Here is an 18,554-nt window from a genome sequence, read left to right as displayed (position 1 = left end):
GGAAAATTCCTTGAATTCCCTGGGCTTAGAGTATTATCGTACCTGCCACACGATGTACGAATGCGAAAATGGCAACTTTGGCTCTTCTCATTTCTCAGTTTTCAGTTAATGACTGTGGAAGTGCTCATAAGAACACTAAGTTGAGAAGCAGGCTCTGTCCCAGTGAGGACGTAATGTAAAGAAAAATATGTTTCAAACATAATGTATCCCATAGTAGAATATTATAGCCAAGATATAGCTGCAGCATTTTTTCCATGAATTCCGCCAGAATGTTATACTACATATTTTTTCAATTCTTTCAGCGAGTTAATAAAGGATTCCATCAATACTGCATTAGATCTTCAAGGGAGTTTACTAGAGCTTAGCTACATAAGACACTCATAAGCGGTTTCTTCACCACCGCTTAGGCCCTAAACCTGGTTTAATCGTATGGGTAAACGTGGTTTACGGCTTAAGCGAAGGTGAAGAAATCGGCCCTTAGATATTATTTCCACATGTCTCTTGGGAATTCCACCGGGATATTATCTAGAACTCCCTTTCATAATGCCCTTATGATGTATTTAAGGAATCCTTACAAAATACTTGGAGACACTTCTGTAGAAATTTCTTAAAAATTTTCTTGAAAAACTTGCAGAAGAATCTCCGATGAAATTCTCAAAGATAGTCCTTAAGAAATCTCTGAATTAACCCCTGTGGAGGTACCTTACATCGAACTCTGGGTTGGCTGACGTTTGCTAGAATTCCTGAACGAAAAGCTTAAATGAATTTCTGATAGAAGCCGAGAAAAATCGCTTGACGACTCCCAAGAGAAATGCACATAATAAGAAAAAATGTTGGGAAAATGTCTGAACTTACTTCTAGTGTAAATTCAAAACGTAATTATAAGACTAACTTGAAACTTATCCAGCGATTCGTTATTTTTTCTGAATTTATCCGAAAACTTCTTCAGGAGTTCTTTCCAGTACATCTTCAAAGAATTTATTCAAGAGTTCGTACGCTCATTGTTCCATGAATTCATTCAAATATTTCCAGGAATTGCTTTAGAGTTCCAAAGCATTTACCAATAGTTCATTCGTGACATCGATCAGTAATGTTCACTGGAATTCATCCGTTCTAGGATTTCTATAAGACTTCCTAATAAATTCATCTAGCGGACCTTCAGAACTTCACTGCAAGAAGCTCAGAAGCATTTCCAGAGGGGAATACTCCAGCAGACTTTTTGAAATGTTCTGTCAATCGATGGTTTGATTTCACAATTGTTCGTGAAAACTTTACTTTTTTACTGTCGCGGGTTTCATGCAAGTGTCTCTGCGTGTGAATTTTATCCACAGATCTTCTAGTGTGATTCTCATGACCAGTCTCTACAGATATTCAAGAAGAATTATCCGAAACCCCATGTTTGAACGCGTTTGTAAATGAGAGCCACCCTGGTTTATATTTTCAACTCGCCAGGTATCTCTATTTCCTATACTATTTTTCAGCCATCAATCATAGCTTCAATTTACACCCTATTTACATATCGCATTCTACCTCCATCAATTAGACGCAGAGGATCGGCATACTGGAAATTTTCTGAACACAGTCTTGCTAGTGGAAGCAGTGGCTATCACTGCAGGCAGGGTTGCCGTCAGTCATTTTCGAATGAACTGATAAATTCGTAATGTTATAGAAAAAAATGTTCCTATCTAGCTCTTTTCACAATTGAACTGTATTCAACAAATCTGAGCATAGAGTAAGGATGCCAGGCATGAACCGCAAAATAAATATTCGATCTTTACTTTTTTCACCAACGCAATCTCTTTTCCGTGACAACTGTGGGGATGCAGAGGATTCCTCGGTCTCTAATTACAATTATTGTCTTACTAACATTATCTTTCTTCTCCGATTCGTACGGACGTGGCTAGCGTCATTATTGAATTTTTAATTCTGCACTCTATAAGAAAAATTAGCTAATTTGAAGACCCATTCATTGGATTTATGTGAAATTTTTACTATTCTGTTTACTGATGCAGTAACTTTATTGGAAAACAGTTTAAAGCAAACTAGTGATAACAACCCTGGATGGGACGTAACCATCGTTCAGAGACATGCAGCCGTCATCATCAGTGAATTGAACATCAATTCTCCACTTGCTGTCCAGTTCGACGTAATCATTCGGATGCCTCACTCTATAGTTGCCCAGCCAGCGCCAATATCATTTCGAGTCTGTTTTTAGCAAGTGGCACGGTTACTGGTTCGGCAATGGTTGAGTCAGAATGGTCTGCGATAGAAGGCACAGTCACTCTACAACTTCGGAAAACCCACAAATATGGATCAGCCATGCTGAAAGTGTCCTGGTTCGATTCCCACTCGGTCCAGGACCTTTTCGTAATGGAAATTTCCTTGACTTCCCTGGGCATAGAGTATCATCGTACTTGTTAAACAATATATGAATGCGAAAATGGCAACTGTGGCAAAGAAAGCTCTCAGTTAATACGAGTGGATACGAGTAACTGACACTGAAGAAGACGGCAAGTGGTAGTCGAAATACGCGTATCTGTCAAAGATAAGCATTTAGGAGCGGAATTAAAAGGTACACGGTACTCCATCTACTTTAAAGTTTCTCTATTTGAGATTCGGCTCAGAGGATTCGAACATTCATTAAAGAGTCTCAGTTAATAACTTAGTGCTCATAAGAACAGAGCTGAGAAGCAGGCTCTGTCCCAGTGAGGACGTAATGCCAAGAAGAAGAAGGTTCCTCCTTTCTTACTAATCCACAAAAGTAGAATGGGTGAGAACTTTTTAAAATTGGCTTGAAATCGGCATTCTTTCGTCAATAACCGGTAAATTCGAGTTGTATTTTTAATAGCAATATTCTACAGTGCCAGGATGGTAATTATGTTTTTGGATGCGTCGCCATAATTTTTAAACAGTACCCTTAGTTGATTTATAACTGTGGGGTGATTGTAGTTGGCTACCTGAGAGTTCCCCATGGAGTAGTGGGCCTAGCTAGACTTCGAATGGTGTTTGGCGTGGTGTCTACCGACCAACCAACGAGTTCACAGTTGAGCAATATTTGAATGGGGGGAATATTAATCCTCTTTCGTTTGTTCGATGCTCCCCTGCGAAGCGAGCGAGTAATGTGATGTCAGTACTCTTGTGGACTCATCTGCATTCACATGGATGAATAGGATTCTGGCGGGGCAACATCAACTGGACGTTGTTTTATTGTACTTTTCGTTTATTGTAAGATGAAAGCGTAAAATTCTGGAAAGCAGACTGGAAATTCTATACAATAGTACACGATCTCCAGTTTTTTTACCTGGCCATACGTCCTTACAGGGATAAAGCTTACTTTTAAGCTTCGTGCTTTAAGGAATAAGACGGTCACTAGACATGCGGTAATGTCCACGGCTACAAAGTAAATATATGCAGAAGCTGTCTGGGTTAGATTTGTGGAACAAATCTTGCTGTAATGGAATCTATCTTGAATTTTCTTGGGCATAAATTATCATCGTGACTGATACATGTGGACGGGGTTCTGCTAACCCGCATTAAGTGCCAAAACCAGTGAATCAAATTGTCATTAAAACAGATGAAAAACAAGCAACAAAGCTAGCTCGCTCACAGCTGTTGCGGATAAGGATACAATCAAGAGCAAAATAGTCATGACAATCACAGAGCGCAACATTGTTGCAAACTTTTCAACTCGCGATCAATCAGTTATTTCAAACACAAAACCAAATTTGTTTTATGGATGCTGCTCGAAAATGTGTCAATGTTTACCAACACGGAGAAAGTTCTCGAGAATTGCAATTCGAAGCCCGGAAAATCGCTGCGCACGTGGTGATCGATCATTGTCATATCCTGCTCAAGTGGTGATACACTGATGTTGCGGAATAAAATTGTTGCAACAAGAAAAGGAGATGACAATGTCTTTGTTGTTGCGCGTTGGGTGACAATTGATTCACTGGCCAAAACCGTTATGTTGAGATACATATACAGCCATTCCATGAAAAACCGATCTTGTGCATCGAATCCCATGAAAATTTGCTATTTTGTTCCTTATCCGTGTTTTTTTTAGTTTTTGATTAGGGTGACCATTTCCGAAATAGGGTGACCAGAAAAATCGGGACTTTGCAAAATTTTTAATTTTAAAAAGAATCACAACTTTTGAACTGCTTGACCGATTTTCAATTTTCTTAGACAAAAGGAGAGCTAAAGATTTTGACTTTTCAAGAAAAATATAAAATTTAACAAAAATCGGTTTTCTACATAAAAAAAATCAACAATTTTTGTTTTTTATCGTGTTTTGAAAATTTTATGTTTACATTTGACATGTTCGGTGATGTATGTTTTTTAGTTTTAGAGATATATTTTTTTGAAAATAAAAAATCAGTCATTTTTTATCGCCACACACTGTAGGTCTCAGCGCATTAAAAAAATCATTACTTTTGAACAGCTCAACCGATTTCCAATCCTTTTTTATGGGATAAAAGCTTAAGATTTCAAATGTTCAAAAAAAATATATAATACTCTTAAAAAACAAATACATGGAAAAATATAAAAATTTCCTCAATAACTAGAAATTTTTATGTTTTCACATGTAATTTTTATTTGTCAATGGTGATACAGTCGTATCACCATTTGTGTGCTTCCGAATACCCTTGCGTGCAAAGTAGGTGCTGCTGATGGCCATCCCCCTGGCAGCAGCGACTGTCACGGGAAATTCGGAATTTCTGCCGGATTTCATTGATCACCGTCTCGTGATTGTGGTGATGATACTTGCGGTGGTAGTGTGCAACGATCAGATGGGTGGTGTAGTGTTTTTGCGGTAGGGTAGTCCTTCATTGACTGGTGAAGATTCTCGTCTTTGGGATTACACGGACATATGTATGGTGTAGATTTACTCCACGATCAGCACCTTGACCTCCTTGACAAATGGTCCATCCCAGCCTTGACTTGACTGCGATTGGCTGCCCAAACTCTCCTTCTCGGCTTTTTAAAACCAGATAATGCGTGCTTGGTTCCGATAAGAATACGTGGCCGTATATCCAGGTAGGAATTTATCGGCAAATCTCGGAGATGTGGGTTAGGGCGATTCAAATTTTTAAAATGTTTGAAAATCCAGTCTCTCATATGTTCCTTACCATCATTACCATAAAAATAGTGTTCTGTGAAATTTTCAGCTTTCTAGGTGGTGATTTGAAGGTGGCCCAAAGACGATTTAGGTTTATATGGAAATTACTATGGAGAAAATTTGAGAAATGTTTTAAACACGCTAGTACTGTAATGTAAGTAGAAACGTATCATCCCATATTGATAACTTATTCTTCAAGTCTTAATGAAGGATGATGCTGAAGAAACAAATTCCCTTTGAGCAAATTTTGTTTGGGATTTTTGTACATGTTTGCAGGGCTATAATCTCATATTTAGCAAAACAATACCAAACAAACTCAGGAATATATCTTCAGCTATCTGTCGGATTGAATTTATCTCTTCAGAAAATTTCTTCATTATGGTTTGAAGAATGAGTTTTTGATAATAAGATGGGATAATAAGATTGTAATTACTTTACAGCACTAGCGTGTTTGGAACATTTCTCAAAATTTCTCCATAGTAATTTCCATATAAACCTACATTGTCTTTGGGTCACCTTTAAATCACCACCTAGAAAGCTGAAAATATCACAGAACACTATTTTTATGGTAAGGATGGTAAGGATCATATGGGAGATTGGATTCTCGAACATTTTTAAATTTTGAACCGCCCTGGTGTGGGTGTTCTCTGCAGAATTAGCCATGTCCAACGTTTGTTGCGGTAACAGCAATTCCTTAACCGTTCTCACATTGTGAAGATCAAACCACTTGCTTCATTCCTTTGCTCCAGATATTTGAAGATTGTTTGCTTGAGAATTCGGTTCACAACGTTCAGTTCCTTCGGTCTACCGCAGGCACAGTGGTTGCTCGGTACCATCCAACTCTAATGCATCAGCAATCTCTTGATCCAGCAGGGTAAGCTCGGAACCCTCGTTCATGAATGCGTGCGTGCGAACTACGGTCGTCTTGCCATATAATACGACAGGGAGGTAGCGAAACAGCACTGTACTGGTAGCTGACCGATGAATATTGCATCCGGAGGGGATGGAGCAGGGTATAGCAGCTGGCTTACTTTCGTTTCCGGTTACGCCTGGGGCTGCAATGTTCTGAGCATTCTCCTTCGAATCGTTGTGCAGCAACTCATGATGTCGGAAGGTACACCCATTTTTACCACAGGGCTTGGCGTTGCAGTTTCCTCTGTGCATCCGCAGACAGGTACGGCATAGGCCGAGCTTCCTTACTTATTGCAACCCATCGTGATTCTCTGGAGAGGTCCACGAAGCGCTTACATTTCTCGGCGGACTTGCAGCTGCCTTGACAAATTGAGCAGACCTGCTTCGCCGGCGCTGGTTATGAGTTCAAGGATGCCTTTGGCGAGGTATCTATGCTCTCCTCGGAAGACGGTGTCTCTGAATGGGCATTTTTTTAACTTTATTTATTTTCAAAGTCAATCTTACAAATACATTTTTACTTTTAATTAGAATATATCCAGAAAATTTCTAAATTGTCTTTTGACAATCGGTTTACTATTAAATCGCACTATTCTAATCTTTTGTTGTAATTCTTCTAAATTTCCATTTCCTTTTGTATTTATATTAAATGATATAGTTTCGGTTACTAACCACAGCGCTGCTTTCATTTTGTAGTTTCTATTTCCGAAGTTTCTACACAAATTTTTTTTTCTGTCAAAACACTGTTGTATAATAATAAGAATTATAATAATAAGAATTATTAATATTGTATAATAATAAGAATAAAAGTGGCGATAAACAGGCAACTTTATCGAAGTTCTGCGACCCGGATCGTTTTTCGGATTCTACGCCCGTGTTAAAACCGAAACGGGCAAAATTCTGTATGTTGACTTATGCTGCCTATGCTGTGGGCAAGTTAACGAGAAAACGGAACACAGTTAACTCCTTGAAAAAGGCACAATAAATGTGTCCGAAACGTCGGATGAAAACTTAAAATCCGATTTTGAGCATAATAAACTGAAGGCCATAACCTACAACACTTTATAACATGGCTCACTGTTTCTTCATTGTTACAGATTTCACAGTTACTCGAATTGGTACCTCTTATTGTGTTCTTAAACATTTTTTCTTGTTCGGAATAATATCTTTCATAATGCAAAATAGTATTGATTTACCATTAGATGTCATAAAATTCCGGTCAAGATTATTTAGTAAACTTTCCCATCACAATTGCGGTAAGTCCTGTTGAGTTTTACATTGGAGATTCAATCTGTCAATTAAATAATCATATATTTTCGTGCTGGTATTGAGAGAGTCGTTCATCTTGATTTCGTTCGCAAAACTAATCCAATCTAGATTTAGCATAAAAATGTCTAGAGTCAAAGTGTTGTTTTTTGGAGCAAAGAGAATATTCTTAACGAAAAGTGCTTTGGACTTTGATTCAATGTCTACAAGGGCGAGACCACCCTTGTAAACAGGCAAGTGAAATTCATTTCTGGCTACTTTAAAAACATATCCTTGCCATAAAAAACGACCTGTAATCGATTTCAACGTAGCAATTTGTTTATTATTTGGAGGGAACACCAAAGCTTTGAGAAAATATAGGTATTCAGAATCCACGTTTTTTAAAATAAGTTTAAATTTCTTCGGCTGTGCAACGACATTAGATGTTTGATTTCATTGATGTACTTATTGTAGTTGATCCAATTCTTTAATTAAATGAGGACCAGAAAAACAATAATTTATTCTAAGATATTGGGATTTAGAAACATTTAGTTTATTTTTTGAGCAGATACTGAAATGCCCTACTATCTCTAGCACGGTATCAAGTTTCGTATAAAAATATTTATATCATCTGCATAAACTATGAGTTTAACAAAACTATTGTCTATGAGACAACCTGATATGTTATCGTGTAACAATCTAATTAACGATTCAATGTAGAGTACGAACAAGGCCATGCTCAATGGGCACCCTTGATGCACTGAGCTACGAATGGAGAAACTAGAAGTACAAAAACCATTGAATAATAATTTTAAATTTGCATTTTTGTACAGCCGTTTTAGGCAATTAATAATTTGGGTTGGGAAAGCAAACTTTTCTAAAACTGCCCACAAAAAATTGTGATCCACGTGATCGAATGCTTTTTCTAAATCGTCACTCAAAATCATAGCTTTGAAGTGCTTAGAAGAGTTTCCTTTAATTAAGGACTGTTCATTTTATAAAGTGGACACCTTGTGCATGCTGTATCTTTTTAATTTATCAATGAAATTTCAATCAGTTTTCTGCACATTTTTCGACTAGTATTGTACAATGTTGTGCTAATAAAAATTTTTCAAAGTTATTAAATTTCACACGAGTATAGAACAACGATTAGAACGGTCGATTTTTGGAGGTTGTCAAAATCAATGATTGTTAGAAATTAGCTGGAAAATTCGACAATTTATATTTTTTATTTTCAAAAAAGGCTTGTCCTTCGAAAGCATCATCAATGAAAAACCTGATGGAAAAAATCAAGTAATTTTTGGAGCAACAATTTAACAGATATAATAAAACCATTTACCCCTTATATTTTTTAGAGAAAAATATTTTAAAATTGAAGAGAATTGATATGAGTACAATTTTTTAGTTAAAAGTACGTTCTGACGGAAGCGCTAATATAGTATTAATATGAAAAATAACTTCACAAAGTTACTTATTTAGTACCCACGTCATATTTAAAGCACAATAGAAACACAATTGCTTTATTCTTAGAATACATTTAAAATTACATTGACAATCATCAAAATTGGCAACACTGCTGTAATAAAATTGATTTTATTTTCCACATATTATTTGCATAACATGTTATTCTGAGATTACCAATTAAAATATTCGGAGAAAACCGTTTACAATTTGCTGTAGATCCATAAATATGCGCACATGATTTTAAAAGTATGAGACATTTTCGTAAAACTACCATAAACAGTCAAATTTATACTTAAGACTGTGGTTTAAACTCACGACTTAGCTCTCGTTTTTACAAATAAAGTGTCCCTAGTAATCCAAACTAGTTTTTAACACGCTTTTTACTTTTCTCTTTTGCTAGGAATGAAAGGATGGTGTATCATCAAATTTGGTCATAAATGGGTAAATCACTAAAGTAACCTAATGTCAGAGAATGGTGGAATATAATTGATTTTTTTAAAGTTATACCTTCCGTAGAATAGTAAAGGATACAAACATATAATTTGTTCATAAAAATTAGGATTTTTGTTTTGCGAAATATAATGTTAAACTTCAACGAACAGCTTTTCTTAGAAGTTTTTGGAAAAACTATTTAGCTCTTCAACCAAAAGCATTTTCTAAGATCTTATATTTTCATAGCATTGTAGAATAATAGCTGACCGATGTACCGAAAACCGATTATGATTTTATCAATAAATAAAAAAGATATAACATAAAAAAAGTGTCCACTTTATAAAATGAACAGTCCTTAAAACGTTACGAAGGATTCTTAAATTTTCAACACAGGATTGGTTTGAAACACACGCAGATTGACCATTGCCTACCAGCTTAGGTATTATTGGTTGTAAACGATTCCACAATATTTTTGCAAACAATTTATAATCAGAATTGAGCATACTGATTGGTCGACGGTTATTTAAATCATATGGATCTCCTTTTTTTAGGGATTTAAGTAATTACCCCTGCTGAAAAGGAAGCGAGATTGTTAATCTCCTCGTTATTCAACAAAAAAGTATTAATTTTCCAATAACCGCGGCCAAGGAAATTAAAAAGCGAATTGTCATTAACATTATAGGTAAGAGTAACACCGTGATGGTCTGAAAAGGCTAATGGTTCTGTATCCACACTAGAAACAGACTTTAGAAAAGAGTCGGTTGAGTATATCCTGTCCAATCGTGACTTCGATCCACTTCAATAAAAAGTGAATCTCGAATTTTTCCCTCGGAGCTTTTTTTCAACATCTACCATATTTAAAGAAGTTATCAAACTTTTCAAACCGTTCGAAATATTTTTAACTTTGCTGTTCGAATCATCGGGGATTATTATACAGTTAAAATCACCCAATAGCACGTTTTCTTTGCCCACTGCTAAATTAATTAAAATATCTTGCGTGATAAGCACGTCTCGTTCCTTTTTGAATTTGCTTTCTGAATGAGCGTAAATATTCACGAAGTTTATGTTGTCAATGCAAACCGATGTCTACCAGTACAGTTCAAAATACAATTCGAGTACTCAATGTTGTTACGCCGTTCCTTTTCCATCGTCACTAATATTCACAATCGCTTTATGTGATCTAATAAACGAAAAATTTTTCAAACGCAATCTCCTGCATAAATATCACATCCAAGTCATTATTCCAAATAAAATCTCTCATCAAAAGCATTTTGGGAGTGCAACTGATCGCGTTCGAATTGAGTGTCGCGACACGTCTAATCAATGGCATGGGTTTAGAAGAAGACAACAAAAACTAACTTTACGGTAACTCACAGGTCAGCACAAGGTTCACGTCCACTGAAATCAGTGGCGTCTTCGTGAACCACTACGTGATCGATTTTTCGATCTCTCGATCGATCGGCCCTTCCTAATACTGATAATATCGATCGTACCCACAATTCCAGCAGGCTCTAGTATCTGTTGTTTCTTTTTAGGTTTACCTTTCTCTCGCTTCGTCATATTCGGATGAGTCATTGTCCGAAGTTGAATCTGGCACTCGTTTCAATGAACTTTTGCGGTCAGAACTCACGCTATCCATCGTGTTCATTCCATCCCCAAAATCCGTTGGCTCTCCCGCTGGCTGATTCTCTCTCGCTACGTTGATCACTAACACCGCTGGACGAACCGAGTTAGCGGTGTCAGCTGTCTCTGCTACGATGTTTGCTGTTTTAACGGTTGATGTTGGCGGTACAGGCATAGATGTTAACGATCCCGGCGCTGTTGCACTCACTTCAACCACTGAATTGAACAAAACTTGACTGTATTGGCCGCCATTTTGAATTGCCTTTGTGTTGGCCAATTTTGGGCAATTGACTTTCAGATGTCCATCGCTCTTACAGAAAAAGCACCGATTTTTCAAACCATCGTAAAACAGGCGCACCTTGAAATGACCTATGTACAGGTTTGCTGGTAACTCCTTCGCAATTTCCATGTGGACGCCCGTTACGCCACTGATCACAGTATATCCGAAGTCCGCTGGGTATCTTTCTCTTACATGTTGCCTGATACTTCCAAATTGACTCAGGACTGCTGAAATTTCTCTGTCGTCCATCTCGGGCGGTAGATTGAATATTCTTACGTATCGGAATAGTCTGCTGGCAATTTCGATTCGCACCTGGATCTGAGAGCCGTCCTCATAGTCAAAGGTGTACTGCTCTTCCAAGCCAGTACCGAAGCAATTGAACTCGTTTTCGTCAAAAAATTCGATGTAGAACGCATGGTCGTTTTCGTCTTTGTATATCGAATGGACACTTTCAGCCGGGATAGGTACCCAGCTTGCCACCAACAAACAGTAGGACGTCTAGATTCTTTGAAGACTTTGCCGATAATCCAAACACAATTTTCAAAGTATTCTTTCTGGTTGCTTCCATTTCAACTTTTTCACGTATAATCCGTTTACACACAAAAAAAACAACCTATCCGAAAGAAAAGGACTTCCCGATGGTCGACAATAGTTCGCGCACGTGTGATCGTATCGACGTCCGAGCGTTAACTGCGTGAGAGAAGCATTTTCTCTCTTGGAGCCCCGGGCTTCATTTTGAGGTTTTTTAGATTGCCCCATACGACGGAAAGGTAACGACACTGGCAACTTCTGCTAAGGCATAGATCTAGTCGCGGAAGGTCGCCAAGTTGGTGGCAGGCATCGTTAGACGATATTGCGCCCAGTTGAATTTGAGTGATGGTGGCAACTTGCTGACAAGCTGATGAAGCAACGTGACGTTGTACATGTACTCCTGCAGTCCACACATGTCTACGGTAGTACAGAAGTTTTGTACGTGTACGGCGAAGTCAACCAGTGAATCCAGCTTATCTTCTTTAATGACTGGTAAAGAGCTGACTTTTACGAGCAACGACTGTACGATGACTTCGAGTTGCCCAAACAACATTCTCAGGGTCGACAAAATGCCTGAAACATTTCCGGGAAACATCAGATGGCTTTTTACTTCTTCATAGGATACGCGGTTACCGCTTTGAAGATTCTATTGGTGAACACCGGTAGAACAGGCCGGTGGGGCATGGACCTGTCCATCAAAAGTAGTGATGTTGAATGGAGGCCTAGATAACAATGCGAATGGATTGCCGACGGCATTCGTTGGCAGCACTCCCTGATGGAGATAATAAGACAATGTGGACTGCGATGACTGTTCGGCAGATGGAGCAGTTGCTGCTGCTGAGTGATATGGATGAATGAATTGGTAACCAGTTTTACTGTCGCTGCCAGTTTGGGCGCTTGGGTCGAAGCGAAATCGTTGCTGACCAAACCGCCCAATAGCGTGGGTAGGCTCCGTGTTACCAACGGGGATTTGTTGAATATTCCTGCGAAGAACATCCAATTCTGGTTGGATCTATTGCACACACTTAATTTAAAATGCCGAATTTTAACCGAGATCCGCACAGCCGAGTAGTCAGCAAATAAATTTCCTGGGATCTCAGCAAATAAAGGCCGAGTATCAGTAAATCGTGCGTCGTTGTTTAGCAACCGAACAATTTGTTAGCTGAGTCTCGGTTAAAATCGGGAAACCGAGTTTCGCACAGCCGAGCTCGTGAATAAAATCTAAGTGTGCACCTGACTGGCGTTAATTTTGAATCGTATGAAACACTTTCAGAACTTTCAGTTTTGCACATTTTTGTTGAAGGCACCAAATAGCTGTTTTGATTATTTTTCAAGTTATGGACGATTTTCATTTAAAAACATATTAAAAAAAATATCTCTTCAATCAGAAAACGTCCTCACAGTTTTTTTTTCATCATAAACAGAGAAAAAGATAATCTTTCTAATGGCGACAAAAGATTGAAAATCCGTTTGCGCCTTTCAGAAATACCGGTATTTGAAAACAACCATTTTTTCTAAGAAAAAAAACTGATAACTCTGTAACCATAAGAGATAGAACAGAGGCAAAAAAGTTGCGCAATCAAAAGTTCTAAAAAAGCTCGGAACAAAGCTTTTGCGAGAAATTATCGTATAAAAAGTTATGAAAAAACTGTTTTTTTCAATACCACTCTAACTTATTTGTTTAAAAAAATCATAACTCTCGAACCATAAGAGATAGTAATTTGGGTTCTTCAGCAAAGTTGCTCCAAATCGGTTGTTCTAAAACATTGTATAGGTCTAAATGCGTTAGCAAAAAAAGTTTATATTCTGATCTCATAAACCATGCGGGCCACCCTAATTTCACATCACTGAAAAAAATATCTAAAACATATGGAGAAACTTTACCCAAGACACCATGTATCTAAAATTGACGGTTTAGGCGCAATCATTTTTGTCTTCCTAGTTATGGCTTTGAGACCAATGTGCAATGCTTTCGATAGCGTCGTTAATGGCTGCTTTGACTGTCCACCAGTAGTCCTTAAGAAGGGCCCTATCGAGCTCGCCCTCATCCGGCAACGCTGCCTCAAGATGCTGCGCGTTGTTCCGGTCCGTATTCTCTCGTTGCCGTTCCTGTGCTGATGTGTTTTTACGGATGGTTTGCAGGGCCTGACACAAATCCCCTAGATTTCAGGAGGACCATTCTCCACAAATGTTCGTAGTGTAGTGCACAGTTTAGTTTGGAGTTCTTCTCAGGCACTCGGATGATGATCAGCCGCCCCTGACATAGGGAACAGACGCTGTTGTGAGCCGCTCCTAACTTTGAGTACAGACGCTCCAGGTTTGAAGAAGCTAACTCCCTCTTCCCTGTCAGCATACGATTAAAGTTCCTACCGGGGTTGGTTACCAGATCTTACTTAAGGTTGCTCGTTTCTCGGCCAGTACCACGGAGGAGGTAGGAATAGGAGTTGCTGGACAGGAGGCTAAGGACCACACAAAGGGGTCTATTTTATTCCTGCTGGTACGCGAGGTACCAATGAACGTAAAATAATCTTGGCATGTAATTGAAATGAATTGTGGAGATACAGTAGGCTGGAAGGCATGGACATCACGGAGATTCAACAGGATTTGCAGCACCAATGGCTTGCCAACCAAGAGTCGGCTGTAGAGTTAACCTTGCCGAGGTTGATCCCCTGTACACCTCAATGTAGAACCCGTCAACCCCTCATCTCGTCCTCGTAAAAAATCTTGAATTAGAACGGCCTCCTTTAATTTGGTTGTTTAACGCCCATTAGACATTATGGAATCCTGCTGTCCAGCAATTAAACGATTTTGCGGTGAAATCCGTCAGATTATTTGAGTCAATTATTAAACACCAGAATGTTTATGATATTCTGGAAGGGATTTCATCATATTTTTCGAACGAAGCAGTTGAGATGTTTTTCAACAAAACATTATTATTATTGTATCCATGAGTAAAACCCAATCACGCGATACGTGGATAGAACAACTTTTTTCCGCCGCTTCTAACAGGATTAATCTGATGCCGTTTTTTTTTCTTGTCCCTCCTCATCCATTTCAGCTGCACGCCCACAGATCCTGGACGAAGATGAACTGCTAGTCAACCGGATTGGCATGGTGGCCGGAGCGGTGGGAAACACTCTGTCGCAGATCTTCTTCGGCACCAACGAACTCCGGTCGGAGGTAACGTTTTGGTGTGCCAATCGGTAAGGTTAAATGATTTGTCCAAAAAGGGTAGGTATTATCATGGGGCACCATTTTTTTTTGTAATTCCCAGGGATCATGGCGATTACATGCAAGTGACAATAAACGATCCGGACGTGCACTACAAGGTGGATGTGTCGAAGCCGCTGATGATGCTGACCCACGGTTGGACCGATAATGTGAACCGAACCTGGGTAAAGGAAACCGTTGCAGACTACATCGAAAACATTGGAGGGAATGTATGTGCCGTAGATTGGAGCCGGTTGGCGTTGGTAGAGTACAATCTGGCAGCGAAGAACACTCCAAAGGTCGGCCGATATCTGGCGAAGTTCGTAAAGTTCCTGTTGAAGCAGGGTATGACGATGGATCAGGTGACCTTGGTGGGTCACAGTATGGGAGCGCACATTTCCGGCATTGCTGGACATGCGCTGGACGGAACGGTACCGATGATAATTGGATTGGATCCGGCAGGACCGGCGTTCACCAAGCCGTTCCTAGTACCGGAGAGTAAGAGACTGGACAAGAGCGATGCGGTGTTTGTGCAGGCCATTCACACCGACAAGAACATCATTGGGACCACGTTGAACGTGGGTCATCAGGATTTCTACACTAATAATGGGGCGAGCCCGCAGCCGGGATGCGAGTTTCCGCTAGTCAATAACGATACTACGAAATCGTATCGTAAGTATGGGTGGTGGTGATAGCGAAGCGATGCCAGATTGTCAGGAGTATTGATTCAATAGATTTGACTGACTTTATAAAGCTTTTACATAGAAAAGTACATACTATACCGAATCAAGCCAGAAAGATTGTTAAACAATCAACACTCACATTAGTCCTTGAATTACCTGTATTTAGCAGTCTTTGTTGAGTTTGTACCGTCGTGTGGAGTGACCTTGGGTCACAATACCTTGTAAATTGCCATCAGATGGTCATATGTTAGACTTTTGACGTTCATACTAGCCATGACATGCATCGAAAAGGGCGGTCAATGTCACCCCGAAGCACGGTATTCATGATTGTTGTCCTGGCTTCAAGTATACTTTTAGGAATAACAAACTTTGAGTCATTAATTATCTGCTAGGTAAAATAGATTCCATTTCAAACACTGTTGCCAGTAACTAGTATAGTGAGTCCTTGAATTCCTAGAACCTATTACTCTAGCCCGACAAACAAGATATAACTAGGGTTCAGAAAAGGTTACTGGTTACATTACTGGTAATCTCCAGTGTTGATAGACTCACACTCAAAATCTCAATCAATACGCTCTCCCGTGAGAGCAAACTCATTAGAGATCTGCTTCGCAAATCTCACGCTTGAGATTTTGATGCAAAATCAACTCAATCAACTCAAACCGTAAAAAATGATTCAGTCGCAAAACCAGGCAAAAACTCGTGAAACCCGAATGTTGTTGTTTACGTAAGAAAGGATTACTATAATTTTACCAGACTAACAAGAAATTATTGCCGTGTGTGAGTTAATTGTGGAAATACGAGACAATGAGTCAAAAAGGTGAGCCAACTCATCCATGATTTTTTGACTGCTGAGTTGCGCGATTGACAACTCACGCATGAAAAATCTCAAGCGTGAGTTGTGAGAAATTGAGTTTTTCACAACACTGGTAATCTCTATCATTATTTAATGTTTTCAATATGATGCATAATTCTTTTGGTACTCCAATTTTTTAAATCGCCATCCTCTGCATCCCTCATTTTTCCTTCTTCAGTGGTTTATGAGAACTCCTGATAATTATTCCAATTATCCTGCTCCATTTTACAATCAAATTTCGTAATCCGTACATGCGTAGAAGGTTTCCAATTCTGAAGATAACATATAAAAAAAATCGTAGATCTGGCATCGCGGGTTTCAGGGCCTTACAGACAGGTAATGTAGAAAAGCTCATAAAACACAGAGCTCAGTCCATGTAAGGACGTCTAAAGCAAACCGCTTGGATTTTAGAAAAATATTCTGAACATAGTATGCGTTTCTTACAAAATTTTTAATTTTCCTTCCAAATTTCTCAAAAATATATAATTTTCTAATCCTGAAATTTTCGCTCCATTCCCTAGTGCAATTCATCTGCAGTCACTTCAAAGCGGTCGAGTACTTCCGCGCCTCTCTGAACCGAGGAAACATCTTCGAGGGCACCAACTGCAACTCGTACAACAACTACAAGCGAGGTGAATGCACCAAAAACACCCGATCGGACTTTGGTCTGTTCAACAAGTAAGGCTCTCCCAAAATCACACGTTTTCGGCAGAAATTCTTCACTCTTCTCTATAATCTCCTTGCAGCAAGCAGGCCCTCGGACCGTTGTACATCGCGATAGACAAAACCGTGTATCCGTACGCTAAGTCGATAGCCCGACGAAATAGATGAACGTTTTTATGCTGCGTTGAAAGTGCCCTAATCGTTGATCCTTCTTGAAGAGAAAATTCCCGGGTGGGGTTGGAAGGGATTCCCTAGTGGGTGGGGCGGATAGAGCAGAGGCCTTTCGGTGAAGAGCAAACCGACGCGCGGTGGCGATGATTTATTAATGGAGAAAATTACTTCCTGTTTTGGTGGGTTGGGAGACCGGACTCCGATGGGACTACTGCTTCGGCTCGTTTGCTTTCTCTCGCTGAGTTGGGCGCTCATCGCAACGGTAAGAGGTTTTCGCTACAATGAAATATTGAAAATGCGCGATGAAAAATAATTGTACTCCATAAAATATGTTATTATATACCAATTTATTTTCCATATAGTATCAACCCATAATATTTAGGTGATGTGCCTGTGAAATTATATATTTTCTAAGTAATTGAAAACTTATTTAAGTACATTAACATTTAATTCCACTAGAGCGCCTGTGAAATTAAATATTTTCTAAGTAATTGAAAACTTATTTAAGTACATTAACATTTAATTCCACTAGAGTTTGTATGCTTTCACAGATTATTACGACATCAACTAAAAGACCGTCTAGTCTAGTGCATGACAGTTTTATAATTGGAGTGGAAATGAAAGTTTCTGACAAAGGATACATACTCTAGTGAGATTAAATGGTATTGTACTAAATATCTATGCAAATTTTAAATGCACAACTGCTTCAGACGTCTCTCTAGTAGTTGGGTAATTTCAATTGATGATATCACATTTCTAATTATGAATTCCATGTGTTGTCTGGAATTTAAATAAAAATTTCTATAGCATAAGGCAAAAAACGAATAAAACTTATAAGGGAATTCTAGCTAATTCTTCAGGATTATTTGAGGAAAGCGTGCAAGAATCTGAGATGAATTTCTTGCGAATGTTATGAAAGAACCTGAAGTAATCTTCGTTGGAATATTCGTAAAAAATTTCCCAGTAATTTGTGGAAAATTTGCTTGAGAAACATTTCAAAGAATAGCTGGAAGAAACTTTGAATTGGACTATTTTTAGAACAATCTGAACAAGTTTAAGAAGAATGCTTTCAGGAATGATGAATGAAACCCATGCGGAGCTTAGGAAAAACCTGGAAAAGGAAAAGAAGGAAATACGAAAAAATCAAGAAAACTTTTTGAAAACGTCCCAAGATGACTTGATATCAAACTACTGAAAATAACTTGTGAGCATTACTTGAAATATTGCTGATAAAATCCAGGATCAAATCCTAAGAGCATACCTTAGAGGAATTCGTGAATGATGCAGGAGAGAAACATAAAACAATAATTTCCGGAGTAAATCTTGAAAAACTGTATTATTATGTGCCTTGAAAATATCTTGATGAAA

The 18,554-nt window shown here is 38.7% G+C and overlaps 1 protein-coding gene across 1 annotated transcript; it reads left to right on the top strand.

The window, feature by feature from the left end:
• The first annotated feature begins 14,660 nt into the window (after nt 1-14,660).
• Nucleotides 14,661-17,214, top strand: LOC5574241 (lipase member H-B). Its single transcript, XM_021841533.1, has 4 exons — nt 14,661-14,806; nt 14,878-15,485; nt 16,874-17,030; nt 17,099-17,214. Exons 1-4 carry the CDS (start codon nt 14,715-14,717, stop codon nt 17,181-17,183), a joined length of 942 nt encoding a protein of 313 aa, XP_021697225.1. The 5' UTR covers nt 14,661-14,714; the 3' UTR covers nt 17,184-17,214.
• The last annotated feature ends 1,340 nt before the right edge of the window (nt 17,215-18,554 follow it).

The sequence above is a fragment of the Aedes aegypti genome, chromosome 1 (assembly GCF_002204515.2).
Source record: "Aedes aegypti strain LVP_AGWG chromosome 1, AaegL5.0 Primary Assembly, whole genome shotgun sequence".
Classification (NCBI taxonomy): Eukaryota; Metazoa; Arthropoda; class Insecta; order Diptera; family Culicidae; genus Aedes; species Aedes aegypti.
Note: the sequence above shows the minus strand (reverse complement) of the source record. Positions and strands in the feature narration are given on the sequence as shown.